Source organism: Orbicella faveolata, unplaced genomic scaffold (assembly GCF_042242905.1).
Source record: "Orbicella faveolata isolate gen_17 unplaced genomic scaffold, um_ofav_v1 contig_3, whole genome shotgun sequence".
In the NCBI taxonomy this organism is placed as follows: Eukaryota; Metazoa; Cnidaria; class Anthozoa; order Scleractinia; family Merulinidae; genus Orbicella; species Orbicella faveolata.
The window spans coordinates 19,387,501-19,408,692 of record NW_028301558.1 but is presented as its reverse complement, the minus strand read 5'-3'; the positions used below and the strand labels follow the sequence as shown (position 1 = coordinate 19,408,692).

The 21,192-nt window shown below is 39.3% G+C and overlaps 1 protein-coding gene and 1 pseudogene across 2 annotated transcripts in view; both read left to right on the top strand.

Annotated features, from left to right (window-relative positions):
• Positions 1–710: 710 nt before the first annotated feature.
• The window catches only part of LOC110051019 (uncharacterized), a 21,657-nt gene continuing 1,175 nt past the window's right edge, over positions 711–21,192 (top strand). The window contains exons 1-7 of one of the 2 annotated variants that reach the window (XM_089298150.1): positions 711–970; positions 1,102–1,214; positions 6,587–6,877; positions 8,135–8,211; positions 11,823–11,912; positions 13,146–13,646; positions 19,473–19,547. In XM_089298150.1, the coding sequence (XP_089154276.1) occupies positions 1,190–1,214; positions 6,587–6,877; positions 8,135–8,211; positions 11,823–11,912; positions 13,146–13,646; positions 19,473–19,547 (1,059 nt within the window). In that variant the 5' untranslated portion in view covers positions 711–970; positions 1,102–1,189. Of the gene's footprint in view, positions 971–1,101; positions 1,228–6,586; positions 6,878–8,134; positions 8,212–11,822; positions 11,913–13,145; positions 13,647–19,472; positions 19,548–21,192 lie in introns of both variants that reach the window. The other variant, XM_089298151.1, reaches the window with a different exon arrangement.
• On the top strand, positions 8,227–10,127 carry LOC149106762 (uncharacterized; annotated as a pseudogene).

Here is a 21,192-nt window from a genome sequence, read left to right as displayed (position 1 = left end):
ATGTTTGGTGGGTTTTGGGAAGGTTTCCAGGTTTAGAAGGTTTTTTTTAGTAAATTTTAGGGGAGTTTTCCCTGCTCAGTCTCGCATTCATGCAAGCCAAGAATCCATTCGTTGCGCATGGCCAGTTAGATCTGGTAGTTCTTTATACCCGAGCGACATTGTGTTAAGATTATTCTGTTGTAGTTTGGACCAGTTGTTTTATAACTCAACAGCACAGATAAGTAAGTAAGTAAGTATGTAAGTAAGTAATTAACTTTATTTCAACTCGGGTTGATGAGGCTGATTAGGCCCCTAGCAATACAGTGATGCTAATATGCCGAGAAAAATATAAAAATATCAAAACAAAACAAAACAAAACAAAACAAAACAAACTAACCAAAAAAAAAAAAAACAAAAAAAAAAACAAAAAACATACATGATCAATTAATGACTAACATTCGAACTATATCAATAAATGAATAAACAATAAACAGTCCCAAATCTTAAAATTATTACAGTGAATCATAGAAAACTGTACATAACAAATTTAGCTCTCTTACAGCATTCATAAATTCCTGAAGGATTGTCATTGAACGTAATTCATCCGGTAAAAAATTCCACACTTTGGCACCAATGAAAGTTGTAGATCGTTATCTGCATGCATGACAGGGGTCATTATGGGTGACTGAGTAAGGGAAAATTCCCTACTTCACTTTAAATCGTGTTAAGTTGACGTTGTATTATAATAACAAGGAAATCTCTTTCACTTCTTTTCCTTGAGATATGAAAACAAACTTCGCTCAATGTCTGTAGAGTTGACTTTCCTGTCATGATGCAGTGATTCTTGTTCGCGGAAGAAAAGTAAGAGTTTTGTTTAGAAGATAAATGCTTCGTGACTCGACAAACAAGGAAACACCGCTATATTTGCTGATCGATATTCCTGTTGCAACCGCCGCAAGGAGTCAGTTTCCACTCGGACATCTAGAGCAAGGTAGTTGTGCTAGACTTCAGTTGTTAGACATTTCCTCAGAATCGAATTCCGTTTAAGTTGCTGCCTTTTATTACCTTTTAAAAATTATCTTCATTGCCGCTTAAAAAAGTAACATCCCGCTCTCTTTACAGATTTTCAAGAGACTTTCATCCGTCAGCCACTGATGAAGCCATCTCCATTGTTGTTGCAAGCAAAGTAAAGTCATATCAGTGACAAAGAATGGCCGGTGCTCCTGAACATCGGGGTCAGAAGAATGAGTAAGAATCTTTCAGTTTATTTCCGCATGTATTTAACGGTATATCTTGCAGTGCCAGTAAGGGGGTAGGGGGGTAGGGAGGGGAGTTACATGGGAGGGGAGGGGAGAGGAGCAGAGGGCTTCGTGGAGCTTATTCATCACCTCGACGCAGCGCAAAAAAATTTTTTGGGATCACTTTCTTGGGGCCGGGAGCTTGATTAGGTAGCCGAGCCTTCTCATCACAAGGACGACAGCGAATGTTCAGCTGTACGTCAATGGACTGATTGCGTTGTTCACAAGTTGTTCGCTGGGAAGGGAGGGTAAGGGTAGAGAATTACATTGAGTTAGGGGCTTGGAAAAGACTTTGAATACATATCGATTAAGTTTGTAATTGCGCGGGAAAATATCGTGGTGAATGTTTATTTACTCACTTTGTTCCTTTGTTTTCTCGATTTATTCTTCGGCGATTAAATATCATTCGAATAGATCATGGATCCAAAAGGTATTAAAAATCTAGGAAACATTGCTACTTGAAAAACGTTCTGCCGGCTCTGCCCTCGATGAACCATTTCTCGGAGGGCCTCTCTGGATTACAAGATGCAACTCGTAAAGATCTTCAGGTTTTTAAAATAACTCATTACTTTTTCTACGTGTAAGTCAATTAGTCTTCTGTTGAAACGAATCAAGTACAGTAGAGTAAGAATACAAAATTAATTAACAGGAGAATGCTACAGACAGGCAGTCACTGCATCACCATTCAATGAAGCTCAGTGGATTGTACTAGATTCCAAAACATTACCCCATTTCTTTATTATAAACATCACAAAAAAATACCTGATCCAAAATGTAATAGCAAACAGTAATTTTATTTTGTTAGATGCCTTAGTTGAAGATTTTAAGATATTTTAATATAGAACATACATATATTTTAATTGTATACTTGTTAACTAAAAGTCCTATTCTAAGATTGTTCAATGAAATTTCTGTTCTATTATAAAAACTATTTTAACATCCATTTGTCACTTAATCGTGAAACATGCGAGTTGTTAGACAGGCAACAGTTAAAGCTAAAAGCTAAAAGTGCTCTTTTATGATTTACATCATTAGGGGTGGCGAATGGTACTTCAGAAGCTCTGGGTCTCGTAAGATTTTAGTCGAATTTCAAGGGTCTCGCAGTCTCGTTTTTTAGCGGTTATGTGCGTCTCGCAGTCTCGATTTTTCTACGAAGCTGTCTCGGAGTCTCGATTTTTCGCAAGGCTAAGGGTCTGGAAGTCCCAATTCGTTCGTTTATCTGTTTTTATAAATGACGTCTTCTCTTCACTTGAAATTGAATTTCAATGAAGCAACTTAAAAGTTTTCCGAGAAAAAGTTAATTCTAACTTCTCCTTATTGTCTTAATTCCACAAAAAGGTACAAAACCTACCGCAACGTCCGTTTTGGCGCCAGAAAAACAATTATTTTTCCCTAGGATATCATAACGTAGTGTGTTATAATCGAATTTCCAGTTCCAGTCATTTCCAAGAAGCTGGCTTAAGGCTGTACAAGCTCATTCTAGCTCTCAACTAAATCTGGGGCTCGAATTTTAAGAGTCTGAATAGTCTGCAGAACAGGCGGATTAGCGGGTTCTAGCGCGATACACGAGCGCGCGCTCGAAGCGTGAGAGCAGGGTGGAAAAAGGCCGGGTACATATAAGGGCCCTGATGAGAGCCCGCTAATCCGCCTGTTCTGCAGGCTAGAGTCTGAACGTCTCGCGCTCGCAATCAAAACACTTTGAAGCCTCGGTCTTGCAATCTAAAAAGTCAAAATGTGTCGGGCTCGCAAAGAAAAACGCCTGTCTTGCCGTCTCGCAAAGTCTCGCATTTACCATTCGCCACCCCTATCATTCTAATACACTTTTGAAAATTGGTTTTATGTGGTTTGTGCTTAGTGTGTAGCACAGCACTCTGAATATTTCCTTAAACTGCAGTGTGAGACTGAACCAGGATTGGTTCGCCCAGCAGCAGCCCTTGTAACTAGCCTGCTTGGTTCAGATTAACAGCCATTTCCAGCAAGGACAGCAGCAGTGTAAAGGTTTAATAAGCGGAGTCTGAAATGATCGTATAAAACACGTAAATAGAACTTTCCATTGCCAGTCACATTATATTTATAAAGCTCATACTGTGATGAGTAGGCTTGAATACCAAATGTATCCAATGTTGTTTTGATCTGTACGCATGCATCAGTAGACATAATCACTTGCATGATCGGCGTTTTCAAATACTCAATTAGTTCCGCCACAAAAAAACCCGGCTACTTTGCGGACAAATCGACGTTAGAAGATAGCTAACTTAATCTTTCAAGAGAAAAGTTGCTCAATTTACTGGCCGCTAGGTAAAAACAGCTTCATCTTTTGCCAAATCACGCGTCACGCCAAACCATCTGCATCACACCAATCTTGTATTACTTGCCGATAAAGAAACGTTAAGGGCAGCCTCGCGTCAAATAAGAGATAAACAAACGTCAATCTAATCTAGTTTGTTTAATAAGGCGTCTGCTAACTTCGTATAGCTGGATCGCAGCACGGAAAACGGGAGGGGGGGAGGGAGATGGGAGGAGAGGAAAGAGGAACAGAGGGCTGCTCCTCTTCACTTTCTTAGGGTCGGGAGCTAGATTAGGTAGCCGAGCCTTCTCATTACAATATGACGGAGCTCGTAATGGACGAAAGCGAATGTTCAGCTGTGCCTCAGTGGACTGATTACGTTGTTCGCAAGTTGTTCGTTGGGAAGGGAGGGTAACGGAAGAGAATTACATTGAGTTGGGGGCTTGGGAAAGACTTTGAATACATAACGCATAAAAAATAGCAACAAAGTTTGTAATTGCGCGGGAAATTATCGTGGTAAATTTTTAATTGCTCGCTTTGTTCCTTTGTTTTTGCGTTTCTCGATTTATTTCTCCTGTGCTTAGTTATCATTCGAATAGATTATGGATCCAAAAGGTATTAGCTGGTATTATAAATCTATAAGAAACACTTGCTACTTGTATAGCGTTCTGCAGGCTCTGCTCTCGATGAACAATTTCTCGGAGGGCCTCTCTGGACTACAACATAATCCCAAACGATGCAACTCGTCAAGATCTTCAGGTTTTAAACTGAAATAATTGGTTACTTTTTCAACATGTAAGTCAATTAGTCTTCTGTTGAAATGAATGAAGCCTATACTTGGCTTTTTAGTAGAGTATGAATGCAAAATTACTTAATAGGAGAATGTGACAGACAGAGAGGCAGTCATTACATCACCATTAAATGAAGCTCAGTAGATTGTACTAGATTCCAAAACATTAACCCCTCTCTTTATTACAAACATCAGAAAAAAAAAACAAACACCTGATCCAAAACGCAATCACAAAAAGTAATTTTATTTCGTTAGATGCCTTTAATAGTTGAACATTTCAATATATTTAATATATAACATACATATATTTTAATGGTATACTTGTTCACTAAAAATCCTATTCTGAGATTGTTCAATGAAATTTCTATTCTATTGTATTTTAACATCCATTTGTCACTTAATCGTGAAAAATGTGAGTTGATAGACAGGCAACAGTTAAAGCTAAAAGCCAAAAGTGCTCTTTTATGATTTACATCATTCTAATCCACCACCATACCATTTTCAAAATTGCTTTTGTGTGGTATGTGCGTAGTGTATAGCACTCTGAATTTCCTTAAACTGTATGAGACTGAAGCAAGATTGGTTCGTCCAGCAGCAGCCCTTGTAACTGGCCTGCTTACCACAGATTAACAGCCAGTTCCAGCAAGGACGGCAGCAGTTTAAAGGTTTAATAAGCGGAGTTTGAAACGATCGTATAAAACACGCGACTAGACCTTTCCATTGCGTGACCAATCTGAGATTACATGACAAAACAATTCAAGACTCGAGACATTCAAGATCTAGAACTTCAGGCAAGGCTTGAAAACAAAACAGTCTGCATTAATTGATGCGAGGCGACCAAAAATTACACTTACCTTTTCTGTTTTGAAACCTTAATGTCGGTTTTGTTTTGCTTTATGCTGAGAAGGCTCGGCTAGCTAATCGTGCCTGGTTTCTAAGCTCCACAAGAAAGTGATCCCCCAAATGTTTTGCCGACGCAGCACTTGTAAGCTAGTGGTGTTGAAAACAGGCATAACGGCATTCTTTTCGAGTCTTTTGCATGGAAATGCGTATTCCAGTTCTCGCGTCCTCGAGCAAGGCAAAAAAAAAAAAAAAATAATAATAAGGTAAAGTGACTCCTTAACGATAAGAACACGATCAACAGAAGCGTCAATAGCTTTACAACTTAAGACGGGATCGTGAGGTTATTTTATAAATTCACGTAACTTGAAACTTGAATGCCAAAAGTATCCAATGTTGTTTTGATCTGTACGCACGCATCAGCGGACACAGACTTTTAGCCAAAATTTGAAAGGTGGCCGACCAAAATGTGCTATAGGGCCTGCTCAAATGAGCAATTAACAAGGCAACATATGAAAAATAAAACAATTTTCTTTAGGAAGTGACCGTCCATAGGACGCCTGGACACCCATCTGGCTAAAAGCTGAGAAGACATAATTACTTGCATGACCGGCGTTTTTGAATACTTAATTAGTTAACAAAAAAACATCCGTCTACTTTGCTGCGAAATCGACAGTAGAAAACAGCTAAATTAATCTTTCAAAGGAAAAGTTGCTCAATTTATTGGCCGCTAAAAACGGCTTCATCTTTTGCCAAATCACACTTCACGCCAAACCATCTGCATCACACCAATCTTTTATTGCTTGTCGATAAAGAAACGTTAAGGGTAACCTCGCATCAAATAAGAGATAAACAAACGTCAATCTAATCTAGTTTGTTAATAAGGCGTCCGCTAACTTCGGATCGCTGGATCGCGTCGCGGACAACGGTTTTAGGCAGAAGGATGGTTAAGCTCGGGGCTCGGGGCGAGGAAGCCGTCTCTCGGACTTACCTTCTTCTTTTTCTTCCTTCCCTCCGTTTCCTTTTTAGGTCTTTGTTTGTTGCTCTTTTTGATTTGTTTTCTGTTTCTTCACTTCTTTTCGCACTACCACCCAAAGAACCGAACGCCTGGGGCAGGCTAATCTTATGTAGGTATGTCCTTTTTGGCCATGGTCGAGCGGCGCTATATTGCCTGAACTAAAGAAATCTTCGTAAACTTTACGTTCGTAAACTTCCGGCGCGGCATCGGGTAATTTCCAAATACTGTTTTTTCTCGCTCAATTTTGTCGCTGATTTTATGTTTAGGCTAGAGTTTAAAGTATAAAAATAACTCAACCCTGTTACCTCTAGCTGAATTCTGATGACCTACCTTCAAAGTCTACAATTCCTTTTCAAGAGTGTGCTTTTTTTCAGGATATCCCAGTTTTGTGGCTTTGCAACCTCTTTATCGACTCACTGAAACTGACATCCATAGTCGTTATCTTCCCCATGATATTGGAACAAGGTGGAAAGATTTGGCTCGAGAGCTGGGTTTCAAAGAGGCATTTATTGATGCCATTAAGAGTGAAAAAGACTCCAACAAGGAATGTGGCGTCGCCCTTTTGGTGAAGTGGATGGAGACAGAGGGAGAACAAGGAACTTGCGAAAAGTTAGCAACGGCATTGGCAAATATAGGACTTCAAAACTTGGCTGAAAGATTGACTGGTATGTGGTTAGGACTTTGAATCGGATCAAAAGAATATACGGATTAGGATAGAGCCGTGGTATAGGTACGATTAACCCGCGTAGCAAACGTTTCCGTACGAAGACCGTTTCCTGCATACTTGCCGCGCGCAAATTTGAGCCAGAGCAAAAAAGTCGACGAATCAGGGGGTGGTGGCGCTACCACCCCCTGTTTTGTCAATGTTTTTGCCCTCGCTCCAATTTGCGCGCGGCCAGAATGCGGAAAAAGCCCACGCCTAACGTATTCAACGTAATTTTTAACGAGCTGAACATAGAGTTGAATAAAACACTTCCAAATGAAAACGTCTCAATTAAAAAAAAGCTACAAACGAAATCCCGATTTCTCGAACACTCGATTTTTCGAACTTTCCTAATACTCGAACGAAAAGCCGTTTCCCTCACATCAGTCGAACACAGGAACACTATGATTTCATCCCCGATTTTTGACCTACCCACCCCCTTCCCCCAAACCAACGGTCGTTTCCCTTGGACCTGTTGGAGGTTCGCAAAATTCGGATTCTGTTGTAGTTGAACTAAAACTTGATGCTTGGAATCAGGTTAATGAGTTACCATTCAACAAAATTGATATGTTGCTTATACTATAAAACTGAAAGCGCTGCCTACGCTAAAGATGAAGCCTTATTTAATCCTACTCCAGTGTCTGTAGTTTTATCGCGGAATAACAACTTGTTCCTCTGTCTGTAAAATTTGCTGGTAACTTTGTGGCCCTGTTATTTTTTAGGAGGGGTTCTCTTATATTTAGCTTATTGATTTAAAATTTCTGAGCACAGTGCAACGGCCACTTCTCTACAAAATCCTTCAACAGCCACCTCTCCAAAGCGGACACGTTATCTTGTTCCACTGGACAGTCCGTACAGTTACGTTCTCTTATTCTAACCTCTCTACAACGGCCACCTCTCCACAACGCAACAGCCAGAACAGCCAGTAAACCGTGTCCCAAGTGCCATAATAACCTCTGAACAATGGCCAGTTAATCAATGACTAAAGAACGGTGTATAAAAGCCCCATCTTTTTGTTGTAAAAGATCATGAAACATGATCTGTATCCGGCGTCTTTAGTGACTGTTTCTGTTTGGTTTCTGTTTCATTGATAAGTAGGGTGTCACATTACATCCCTACTTACCCATAACGGTCACCTCGCTACAACGGGCACTGCCGATCCCGAGGTGGCCGTTTTGGAGGGTTCGTCTGCAGTTATGTTGATTCTTCTCCATTGCAGGCCCATTAAACAAGTTCAGCGAGGGAAGAATGTGTATCGAGATTGAGAAGACAGTTAAATTAGATGACGCAAGCCAGGTGAGTTGACTCATTGAAACTGTGGCGCAAGTACAACGCTATTCAGTCACATAGCAATAAGTATAAAACCAGGAGTATTAACTAGACTTGGAATAATTGATCCCCGAGTTCCATGAATGTCGAGTCTAATGTTTCAACAAATTTGTTGGATCCTGTTTTAATTAATGAAAATAATCATACCTCTTCCCCAACGGCCACTTGTTCAAATATCTCTTATTCTCTACCGCCTGGACGCGGTTGTAAAATTGCAGGTTTAAATATCAATAGTTTTACGAAGCATATTGATGAACTTAGAATTCTTCTTGATGATTATTCTATTGATATTCTCTCACTTAACGAAACCAAACTTGATGAATCTATCAAAAGTTGTGAGCTCCATATTCCAGACTATGAATTAATTCGTCGTGATAGAGATAGAAAATGGTGGAGGTGTGTGCTTCTACTTAAAAACTTCGATTAATTTTGTGGTTCGTTCTGATTTGAATGTAGTTAACCTTGAAAATTTATGTCTAGAAATTCGTAAACCCAATTCAAAGCCATTTTTTGTAATCACTTGGTACAGACCTCCTTGTCTCGATAGAGTCATTTTCGTATTATGAATCACTTATCGGTAAATTAGATTCCCTTGGCTTTGAATACTACTTAGTAGGCGATTTTAACTGCAATTTGGCCTCTCCGCCCCATTATGATACGAATACTCGTCGTTTATGTGAAATATCTGATTTATATGGGCTCCAACAACTCATCACTGAACCGACCCATATAACTGAATCCTCATCAACATTAATTGACTTAATCTATACGAACTATGTTGACAGGGTAGTCTGTTCCGGTGTCTCTCATATTGGCATCAGCGATCATTGCCTTATTTATGTTTATCGTAAACTATCTCCCGATTTCCCATCAAAGGGGCATTCTACCATATCTTACAGAAATTTTCAAAACTTTAATCGTGGAAAATTTCGCAACGATATCTATCAACAAGACTGGAGCTGTAATTCTGACGATGCAAATATTTTGTGGGCTGACTGGAAAGCAAAATTTCTGAGCATTGTCAACATTCATGCTCCATTTAGAACTAAACGTATAAGATCACATAAGGCACCCTGGATCAACTCAGACTTGAAGAAAGTTATGCGCGATCGTGACGCTGCCAAGAGAAAAGCTGTTAAGTCAAATGATCCATGCGATTGGGCAAAGTATAAAAAGCTGCGAAACTCAATAAATAATAGGATCAAAACTGCTAAGGCATCTTATTTTTCGAAAGCTTTTATGCAATTTGAGGGCAACTCTAAGAAAACTTGGCAAACAATTAATGAACTTACATCTCGCCGTAAAAGCAATGAGACTGTGAAAGAACTAAAAGTAAATGACGTTGTAATCAATAATTTTAGTGAAATTTCAGATACTTTTAATGACCATTTTTCAACAATCGGGCCCAGACTTGCCAATGAAATACCTCCAATAGGTCAAAATGATGATTCGAGCTACACTAACTTTATCACTTGTAACAACAAAACATTCCATTTCTGTCCAACTAGCAGTAATATTGTTTTTTCTCATCTAAACAAATTATCTAGATCTAAAGCAACAGGTCTTGATAACATTTCTGCTAGATTAATCCGTGAATGTGCTGATCTTATTTCGGTCTCTTTATCTGACTTCTTTAACAAGTCTTTGACTTCTGGTATATTTCCTGACGATTGGAAATGTGCTAGAGTTACTCCGTTGTTTAAGCAGGGTGAGTGATCTGATCTAAATAATTATCGACCAATTTCAGTCATTCCAGTAATTGCTAAGGTATTCGAGAGGATCGTGTATGACCAGCTATATAGCTTTCTAACTAAAGAGGACGTAGTTTCTAAACAACAGTCGGGCTTTCGCTCATTGCATTCAACTGTTACTGCTCTATTAGAAGCTACCGATAGTTGGGCGTATCAATCGTATATCAATCGCGGAAATGTTAATGCTGTAGTTTTTCTCGATTTAAAAAAAGCGTTCGACACTGTTGATCATGAAATTCTTTTACCTAAAATGAACCTTTACGGAGTTCAAGGAGTTGCTCTTGACTGGTTCAACTCATATTTAACTAGCCGTACACAACGATGTCTTGTTAATGGTTCTCTTTCTCAAACCTGTTCGCTAAAATGTGGGGTACCTCAAGGAACAATCCTAGGTCCCCTAATTGCGGTAAAACTTTGTCGGACAGGCTACAAAAGCTTCAGAACCGCGCCGCTCGCGTGTTAACTTCCTCTAGTTATGATACTGATGCCAAAGGTCTAATACGACAATTGGGTTGGAAAGATTTGAGTACCCAGCGTCAAATTCAGAAAGCCTTCATGCTGTATAAATCTTTAAATGGCTTGGTTCCTGAATACCTATCGTCTAAATTTCTAAAACGTAGTGGAATGCGCTATTCTTTAAGGGATTCCGAAAACAAACTGGTTGTACCTCATCCACGAACTAACTATATGAAAAATAGCTTTAGTTACAGTGGTGCAACTCTCTAGAACAGCCTACCCTGCAATCTCAGGATGATAAAATCCTTTAATCGATTTAAAAGCAAAGTTAGACACGGCATTCATGGAAAACTACTTCAATTTTTATTAATTAGTATTTAGCATGGACTGTTTATTAGTAGTTTATTAGTATTAATTTTTAAATATTAGTATTACCTGATGATTTTTAACCGTGTATAAAGAAATGTTAAATAAATAAATAAATAAATGAAATAAATAAATAAATAGACGTTTAGTGCAAAATTATTGTCACAATAAAGTGCAACTGGGGTTTAAGTTCAATTTTTCCATCAGAGCGGTTTTCAATTGAGTGTCGTTAAACTAGACCCAAAGTAATCACTCTCGCCAATCACAAAGAACACGAACCGTCAATCCAGTAAACCAATCATAGCTCGATGTAAATGCACAAGGCCTGCGCGAAGCGTGGGAAATCATGTGAGCGAATCACGATTGGTTTTGCTTTTATCACTGATTGGATGAAAAAGTAGCGCAAGTTCTATTTTTAAATCAATCTCTAAGCGTTGAAGAGCGGTTTTCAATTGAGTGTCGTAAAACGAAAACCAAATCAAGATGACCAATCAAAACTCGAAATAAATACATCCAGCCGAAGCAAAACATGGGAAAACGTGTGCGAACGCCGGCTGATGATTGTTTTTGGTTTTACTTCTGATTGAATTATATAATGTGAGGCGAGTTTTATAGACTAAATTAAATCGTTTATTGTAATAATGCAACCTGAATTACCAAAGCAATATGCAAATTGCTTTTGACCGTTCAAGTAAAACCGTTCTAACGGAACTGTTACGAAATACAATTTTGAAAAAAAAAAAAAAAATAGTGGTGGTAATAGTGAGGTAACCTAAAGAGAAGCCAGGCCTACAGGAATGGAATGATTACAGAAGTAATCTAGAAGCTGGTTAAAACATCTGCCTCACAGATACTGACAATAGTTTGTTCAAGAGTTTGTGAAGTCTCCGGTCGAGGAGGAGGTGGGGGAATGGTGGTGGTGAGGAGGGGGATGCTTGTGTTAGTTCCCGTCCTAAATGTTTTAGCAGGGCTCATTTACTGTGCGATATTTTTTTTTTTACACAGACTCAGATCATGCTGGTCAGAGACAGCACTGAAAAGAAGAAGTTCCTTTTATGGGAGAGTGAAGAAAACGAATTTGAGACTATTTTTAAGGTATTACTAAAATGCACATGGAATTGATAATAACAAACTAGGCAAAAAGGCAATGACGAGATTTGCCTCATGTTATAGCAAAATGTGATTGTTTTCGTTCTCAAATTCCCGTTATATCAGTTCGAGATGAGGGGGTTTAATTATATGAATGAAAACAGAAAACAGATCGCAAGAGGGGTTTTTTTAGTTCAACTTTTGTCCTTTCCGTGAGAACTTGTCCAAGCCCAAGTGACTGCTAATCCACTTCGTTGTTAGAACAGAAGAAATTTAGTAAAAAATGGACAGTAATGGACAGTAAAAGGATCGGACAGCAGGGAGACTAATCACACCCAACGTGCTGGACCGGAAGATATTCAAAACTCCAAATAGAGGTTTTGCACGGCAGACATGTTTCATGGCAGGAACAAAGAAAATGCTTGCATTAGAAAGAACATTTTTTGCCATCGGAAAAAGAATCTATTGTTCCTGACATGCAACATGGCTGCCGTGCAAAACCTTTATTTGAAATGGCTGATATATGTGTCCGTGGCCTATGCCTTTTAAATATATTGCTAGTCTGCGAGGAGGCTCTAATGTTTGGGTTTCGCACTCAAGCGCTGCTATATGCCGAATATCGCAAAGCAGTTTGAATTTTCAATGATTCGATGCTGAAACGGCCTCCAGACTAAAAAGGTCCAGTTTTGCTATCAGTTTTCAACCGCAAATGAATAGTCCTTACACTTAATAAATCTCCTTCGTTTCAGGCTCAAATTGTACTTCAATTCTTACTTTTTCAAGAGCCGTTCGCCGAAGTCTTCGCCAGAACTTCAGAAAATCAGTAAAGCGATTTTTGTCAACCCAACTTGGCCAGTTTGGGCCCTTTTTTTCTCTTGTTCTGACCTTTTCAACGCGAGTTCGCGTTCAAATTTGCCGCTTCGTCGGTTATGAATAATTAGTGACGTCCAGGCATTCTGCCCAATGATTTACAGCTAAGGGAGAAAGCAGACCAAGTGGAGGTTGTCGCTTTACCTCGCTCTTTGAAAGTACATTGTATCTGGTACTTACATTATTAGCATAGAAGTACGTGTCATATTTCTTGCTGTGAGATATTTTGAAATAGGTTAATTTAACTTAAAATTTGGACTAGCTATCTCGCCATATATGCAAAAATGTTAGGACGGAGTAACTAAACGAGAGCCGAAGATGATACTCAGAGTGTCATACTTGTTTGTTTATTTTTATTTTTCTTGCAAGGAACTGAAGAATTCTGTTAATGCAACCATCCAGATTTCAGTTAACACACCTGAACTTGGGACGAAGATCTTGAAAACATCAAGAGTCAAAGATTTCGATATTTCTGAGGAGCTGGAACGTTTACAAGAAAAGCTCTCGAACATAACATCTAATCTTGAAATAGGCGAGCTGAAAGAAGAATGTTTCCCAATCCCCAACAAGTTGGATTTAATCAACAGACATAGTAGAACCCTTCAAGAACTTTACACTAAAGTCACTGGCATGACGGGCGAAGCTTATAAATGTGATGAATTGGTGAGAAGAAACTTCTACGACTTCTCGCACCACAGTTTAAGAACCGTACATAATGATCTGCGTGCACGAGCTGCGGACCTACAATCAGCAGAACCAACCATGAGAGAGAAGGAGAAAGAAGCACTAAAAAGCCTATTATCATACCAAAGAGGCAGAGAAAAACAAGTCGAGCACTTGGAGAAATTATGGATCGGGCTTTTCTCCCCGGTATGTAATTACGAAAAAATAATTGTAAAGTAAATGATGACATTATCATTTCTTCCTTTTCTTTGGCTGAAAGCCCACCCTGTGACCTACAAATAACTGTCTACAAATAATGGTCTAGTCATGCGTAGTACCGTCTTAATGTGTTTTGCTGCAAGTAATATTCTGCTCATGCGTAATTGTAACCGCGCTCTTGTGTGAAAAATGGCAAATCGCTTCCCTGAGCTGTCAGAGAGTGATTTTAAAAATATGAAAACAAACTTAATGATCGAATAATGAAACAATTATTGAACTTTGTTATTGCAAAATATCGTGATTTGTCAGTGTCTTGCAGATCAATTATTTGCCTCAGCCTTCGGCTTTGGTGAATAATTGATCTCCTCGCTACCGACAAATCACGATATTTTGCTCAACCTAGTCCAATTAACAATTATTCCATGAAACCGCGTTGGATATGAAGTGATAAATAACCAACGAGCGCGTAGCGCGAGTTGGTTATGATCACTTCATATCCAACAAGGTCGAATGGAATAATTGTTTTAGTATATTCTTAATCGGGTTTTTGCCGCCGATTTTTATTTCAACAATTTTACAGAGCGGAAAATTTTTAAACTTGGCGCACTGTTTTCCATATAAGGTAAAACTCCGACTAATGGCTCATAGTCGGAGTTTTTGAGCCAATCAGAGAGCTAGAAATGCAATAGTCGGAGCTGAGAATATACTAATAATTGTTAACCATTCGTATTGCATGTGGATACTCAAAAGGCTCCGAACTTCTTAGTTCCTTATACTTAACAGTTATTTACTGTATAATAGTAACAATAATGATGATGATGATGATGATAATGATGATGATAATAAGAGTTATATAGCGCCTTTTCTCCACGATTCAAAGATCGTATATCCTAAAAAGTAGAACATCATTATTAAAATATATGTCGTACAAGGGGAAAAGAGAAAAAACACAGGTTAATTGCTGGAACATAACATAAAAAGGTAAATATCAACAAGATCAAGTCGCAGCCATGTTCCTGTGGCTCCTCATTGCCTCTCAAACAACGAGCAACGAGGTTAGTAATAAAGAGGTATATATTTGACCGTGTTTGTAGACAAAAACCTGAATTCCGATTCCACGGAAGGATTTAAGAGTCACTGACTGAAAATATCGAGAATGGCTGGCCAGGTTGGAAAAATCGAAAATCCTGAAACTTTGCCTAAATAACGCTTTTAGGGAGCCACTTTCGAAAATATTATTCCGATTTTCTTAGAATTTAAAGTCTTCGAGGAATTCGCGAAAAACGAAAATATAGCTTTTTGCCTCATTAAATATGCAAGAAATATCTGGAAAATTGACAAAGTTCTCGGTATTCGCATTGAAACAATTTACAAAACTAGAACTCGGGGTAAACTTAGCATAAGAGCTTTACTTTTCTTCTTTCTAACAATAGGAAGTTTTAAGTTTTTCAAGCATTTTGAAGGATTCCGTCGGCCGTTGAAGAATTGCCTTCTAAAGCCCTTATGAAAACGGCAAAAATTGCGTAGTTTTACGGGCTTAAAACGCATCTTGGTATGTCCGATATGGAACTAAAACAAGTACTGTGCAAAAGAGTGTTGTTTCTACTATAATAATATGGAAAAAAATTTCTGGGCAATCGAGGTTCACACAGGTAAAATGCAAAAGTTCGCGACAGTCTCTTCTCAAATTTGCCTAATGCGGTATGTTCAAAGAACTGTATTGTTGAGCACTCTAGTCTGTTTTTGTTCCATTTGTGGGCCTTGCTTTGTGGGAAATATACAAAAAGAGAGTTGATCCATATCGTTATTACAACATTGTTTCATTATTTCACGCAAGGTACATAAAACTACAGACAAAGCCCAAAATATAAGTTCAAACACGCTACATGTATTACGTGACTGGCGTCACGTAATATTTATTTTCAGTTAGCTCCAATTGGAATTACTAGATTATTAAAGTTTAGGCCCAGTTCAGACGTCGTGCTTCTGTCGTGCCGAACTAAATACAATTAGGTTTGGCTGTAGCACAGCAGGAAAACAACTCTCATTCAGACGTCGTGCCAGAGTCGAACCAAATTCGGGATATACTGATGCCCCGTAACAATTCTCCTCCTAACTCCCCGTGGGAACGCAATCTCCCCAAAATACATAAATATAATTTATGAATTTTGTTTAGCGCGGCAGAAGCACGACGTTTGAGTCACTGCCGTGCCAGAGTCGTGTAGTACGGCAGAGCTTGTCGAACTTAATTGCTTGCCGAACTTAATTCAAAAGTTTGATTCAGACGCCGTGCTTCTGCCGTGCTTTTGTCAAACGTAATTCCTGAATTTAGTTCGGCACGGCAAAAGCACGACATCTGAACTGGGCCTTAGACACTTGCTTATAATAGAGACATAGCAGGGTTTGTCTTTCCCGTTTATATACACTCGATTAGTCTGCAAATATTCGAAAGGAGACTGGTCTTTTAAAGCATTTTTTAACCATTGTGTGTCGATTTTGATCTTCATGGGAAACGGATTAATTAGAAGCACTAAATGAAACGAAGAAGTTTTATTAACGTGATCCAGCTAGACCAAGGAGGCAGGTTTTCTTGAAAAATAGAGTAAGACTGCTTGATGTCTGTCCCGCGATCTGACCTCGGTTGGAATTCGGCCTAGTCCAAACGTCGAATTTAATTCATTCGCGCAGAAGATCGGAAGAAGTTTGCTTTGTTGAAGACCTTTTTAAATGCTAGAAAGCAACTGCAGCTGATGCAGCAGGATATGAATTCACGGGGACGGCGGAGTCTTTTTTCAAGTGAAAGAAAGGGGGGGAGGGGGGAAGGGAAGGTGCGGGGCTTGAAAACGAGCGGTGCCGGCGCAAGTTTGTAGAGGGGTCTAGGGGCATCCTCCCCCCAAAAAACCTTTTTAAGTCTAGGGGCTTGAAAATGGTATTTTTGATTATCCCCATGGTGTAGTTCTTAAGAAAATCAACCTAGTGGATGAACCATAAAATGACAGGTACTTTTAGTGCATTTACAGCAATATATTTTGAAGGTATTGTGAGCTTGATACATCTTTCTCAGCCCTCCATGATATATCACGACCTTAGTACTGACTGACCTGCGCTTTTACACAAGCCTCCCGGTGTGTGGGAAGGAAGTGCACGCAGCGAAAAGGTTAAAACTATGTAAACATGAAAAGCTTCCTACAGATTTGGTACGAGGTTGTAGCTTTGTGAATTCTTAGTAAATCTGTAGTCAACCAGACTTTTTTCGTCTTCATTTCCTTCTTCTTTATTTCTTCATCTGTACCTCATACTAAAACAAAATAAACTGTCATCGTGGTAAAAAGTGGAGGGGAGTGGGGGGGGGGGGGGGTGGGGGCTTAAGCCCCAATCCCGGCTCCGCCGTCCCTGGTTCAGTTTGGCACGTGCATGGCAAGAGAACGCCGTTCGAAGCCAAGTCGCGCTACTGCCGTGCGGAACGGCATTAGGCCTGCCGTGCTATAAGTAGTCGCGCCGACTTTAATTCAGCCTGCTGAACTGAGTGAATGCATGGTCAGTCAAACGTCGTGCTACTGCCGCGCTTGAGTCGACGTTCTCGATAATCGCATTGAAACAATTTACAAGATTAGAACACGGGATAAACTAAGCATATTGAAATCTTTATATTAAATCAAATTTTGAGGGGTTCTGTCGGCTGTCGAAGAATTCAAGCCCCTATGGAAACGGCAAAAATTGCATAATTTTACGGGCTTAAAAGGTGTTTTATTTTGCCCAATATCGGGTCGAAATAAATACTTTGATTAACTTTTGGTCTTGTTCAATCAGTATTTGGAACAAAAAATCTGGGCTGTAAGAGCGTGCGCCAGCAAACACAAACGTTTTTAAGGCTAGGTGAACATTTTTGCATAATTGACGAAAATTGAAGGCTCTTCATAGAATGGCTACTCGATATATTTCTAACAGTGTTGTTTTGTCGTTGTTGGTGCCTTGAATTACTTAGCCTTAATAGTTTCCAAATAATAAAGAAAGAGGGAAAATCGATGATTAAACTGACAACCGTTTACATAACACATTATCCCCTGTCATATTTTTCGGCTCAATCCCCGTAAAAGGTACCGCGAAACCTCTCGCGGTGGACCTTTCGAAGATTAACCCCGAAAATGTACGACAAGCACCCCCGTTATTTTTATATGAGTCTCGATTTCGAACAGCCTTACTCTATTTTTCAAGAAAACTTGCTCCCTTGGTCTGTCTGGATCACCAAGATCAAAATCGAGACACATGCTAAAATTTACATTAAAAGACCAGTCTCCTTTCGAATATTTGCAGACTAATCGAGTGTATATAAACGGGAAAGACAAACCCTGATATGTCCCTATTATAAGTAAGTGTCTAAACCTCAATAATCTAGTAATTCCAATTGGAGCTAACTGAAAATAAATATTACGTGACGCCAGTCACGTAATACATGTAGCGTGTCTGAACTTCTATTTTGGGCTTTGTCTGTAGTTTTATGTACCTTGCGTGAAATAATGAAACAATGTTGTAATAACGACATGGATCAACTCTTTTTTGTGTGTATTTCCCACAAAGCAAGGCCCACAAATGGAACAAAAACAGACTAGAGTGCTCAACAATACAGTTCTCTGAACATACCGCATTAGGCAAATTTGAGAAGAGACTGTCGCGAACTTTTGCATTTTACCTGTGTGAACCTCGATTGCCCAGAAATTTTTTTCCATATTATTATAGTAGAAACAACACTCTTTTGCACAGTACTTGTTTTAGTTCCATATCGGACATACCAAGATGCGTTTTAAGCCCGTAAAACTACGCAATTTTTGCCGTTTTCATAAGGGCTTTAGAAGGCAATTCTTCAACGGCCGACGGAATCCTTCAAAATGCTTGAAAAACTTAAAACTTCCTATTGTTAGAAAGAAGAAAAGTAAAGCTCTTATGCTAAGTTTACCCCGAGTTCTAGTTTTGTAAATTGTTTCAATGCGAATACCGAGAACTTTGTCAATTTTCCAGATATTTCTTGCATATTTAATGAGGCAAAAGGCTATATTTTCGTTTTTCGCGAATTTCTCGAAGACTTTAAATTCTAAGAAAATCGGAATAATATTTTCGAAAGTGGCTCCCTAAAAGCGTTATTTAGGCAAAGTTTCAGGATTTTCGATTTTTCCAACCTGGCCAGCCATTCTCGATATTTCCAGTCAGTGACTCTTAAAGCATATTGGACTTCAAGTATCTGTTTACTAAGCTCATTGCCAGGTCTTTACCACTCTCTTAAATATCTTACTCGTTACCCGGATCGTGTCCTCTTTCAGTTTTCGGAAAATAACGGACCGAGTTTCTTCTACTTGAGTATCTGTAACTTTCAGTACCGACCGAGGAGAAGAGTTAGTAAGATATTTATTATATCTCTACTGTGTCTGACGGGTTCGGGAAACGATTACTATTCACGCACGCGAAAAGGCATTAAATGACTCACGTCGAAAGCAAATCGTTGCAAATCATAAGTCGATGACACATTTGAAACGCAAGTTTAAAACTTTTACTTGCTATAAAAGTTTAGAACACTTAGCGATAAATCACGAAACATTTTGGCAAAAAAACAGCTTTAAATTTTTAGTACGTCGTATAGTAGAATATGGCCTCCTAAATTGACCAATCACGGCGCACGTAGTATTTGAGAGGCATTATAAACCTCTTTATGAAACAGGGAGAATTATAGAGAGAAGTACCATGACATGCAGCTCCTTCAAACTAGAACTTTATTAAGTGTCAAGCTTCATTTTCTTCATTTGTTTTCCTTTGAACTTACAGACAAAACCTCCTTTGAAGAAATCTAAGTCGTCACTAGCCGAGAGGGAACGCACCAAACCACCTAGTGATGCGAAGGTAATTAACTAGGATTAAAATCATTTTTCATTTCTTCCCGAGAAGAGGAGAAATATACTTAGCAAATAGTTAACATATCTTCCATTCTTGGACTGTACTGGAGTGATTTTTAGAGAGAGGTTGACAAAGGCTAGACGAATATTTGGCTAAATAAGCCCAATACAGTGGAACCTTGCCTTACGGTCACCTCGTTATTATGGCCAGTTTTTTTTGTCCCAGCAAATGTGCTTTCATTTCCTTATACGCAAACCCTGTCAATGTGGCCACCCCTTTAATATGGCCACCGGCCACATTGTGGAATCTCAGCATATGTAATCCTCTATAACTTTACCCCGTTACATTAAAAAAAAAAACTTAATATGGCCACTCGAACCAGACAATTATGTTCATCTTTCCATTGTTAGTCTTGTATGCATTGATTAAAGTTTCAACGTTTTTCAAATATAAACCTGCATTTTGAATGGTTATTAAAGAACAATTGTTTAGAAGTTCGATTATGATGTGAAGACGTCACTTAAAATAGACCAGTCATGGAATTTGTCCCTACCCCGTTAAAACGGCCGCCCCGTAAAGACAGTCGAATTTTCATAGCCCTTTGGTGACCATATTAACGAGATTCCACGGTATTTGAACTTTTCTTTATCCGTGACAAAGCTACGGGTATAATCACGATTCCGGGGGGGGGGGTGAGGGTGTTGCGGGTGGGTTTATCAAGCTACAAAAGTATATGGTATTGTTGGTATTACGAGGATCTTTATAGTCTGAAAAAGCCACATAGGTTTTGACAATTTTAGTGTGAAATAGCACATGTTTAGCACCCCGGCCCGGAAATCGATATGCTGTTTCGATGCATATGATTTTTCCCCTAAGAAAATTCGAAGATTTTAGAGCCCTGCTCAACTTTTACGCGCACCATGAATTTCGGAGGCTATCCCCCGGAATTCATCTCTAGAACTGAAGCATTTCTGAGTGAAAGAACAGAAGAGAGAGAGAGAGAGAGAGAGAGAGAGAGAGAGAGAGAGAGAGAGAGAGAGAGAGAGAGACAGAGAGAGAGACAGAGAGAGAGAGAGAGACAGAGAGAGAGAGAGAGAGACAGAGAGAGAGAGAGAGACAGAGAGAGAGAGAGACAGAGAGAGACAGAGACAGAGAGAGAGAGAGAGAGACAGAGAGACAGAGAGAGAGAGAGAGAGAGAGAGAGAGAGAGTTCATGGAAAAAGTAAAGACCGGTGAATTTGGTAAAATCAAACTTAGCTCATATGAAAAGAAGATGGTTTTCATTTGGTAGTAATTTGTATATGAATCAGGAGATCTTGATTTAGTTGCCTGCACGATGCAGGCACGGTTTTGCTCGCGACGTCTGATTACTCTAGTTGAAACGTAAGGCGCGGGCTCGTGGAGCGGGGGGAGGGGGGAGGGTAGTGGGTACATCCAGAAAAATTGGGTGGGAGTGTGCGGCCTGCGTCCCAAATTTCTCACCCTCTTTAAAACCAAAATAAGCGATTTTCCTTACCCTATTTCAAGACCTGACCAAAAATTCGATACCCTGTTTATGACCTGACCCTTTGATCAATTCCCTGTTTCAGATCTGCATTATAAATAGCTCCCTAGTTCAGACCAATGTTTAAGGCAATGTTTATATGCTTTT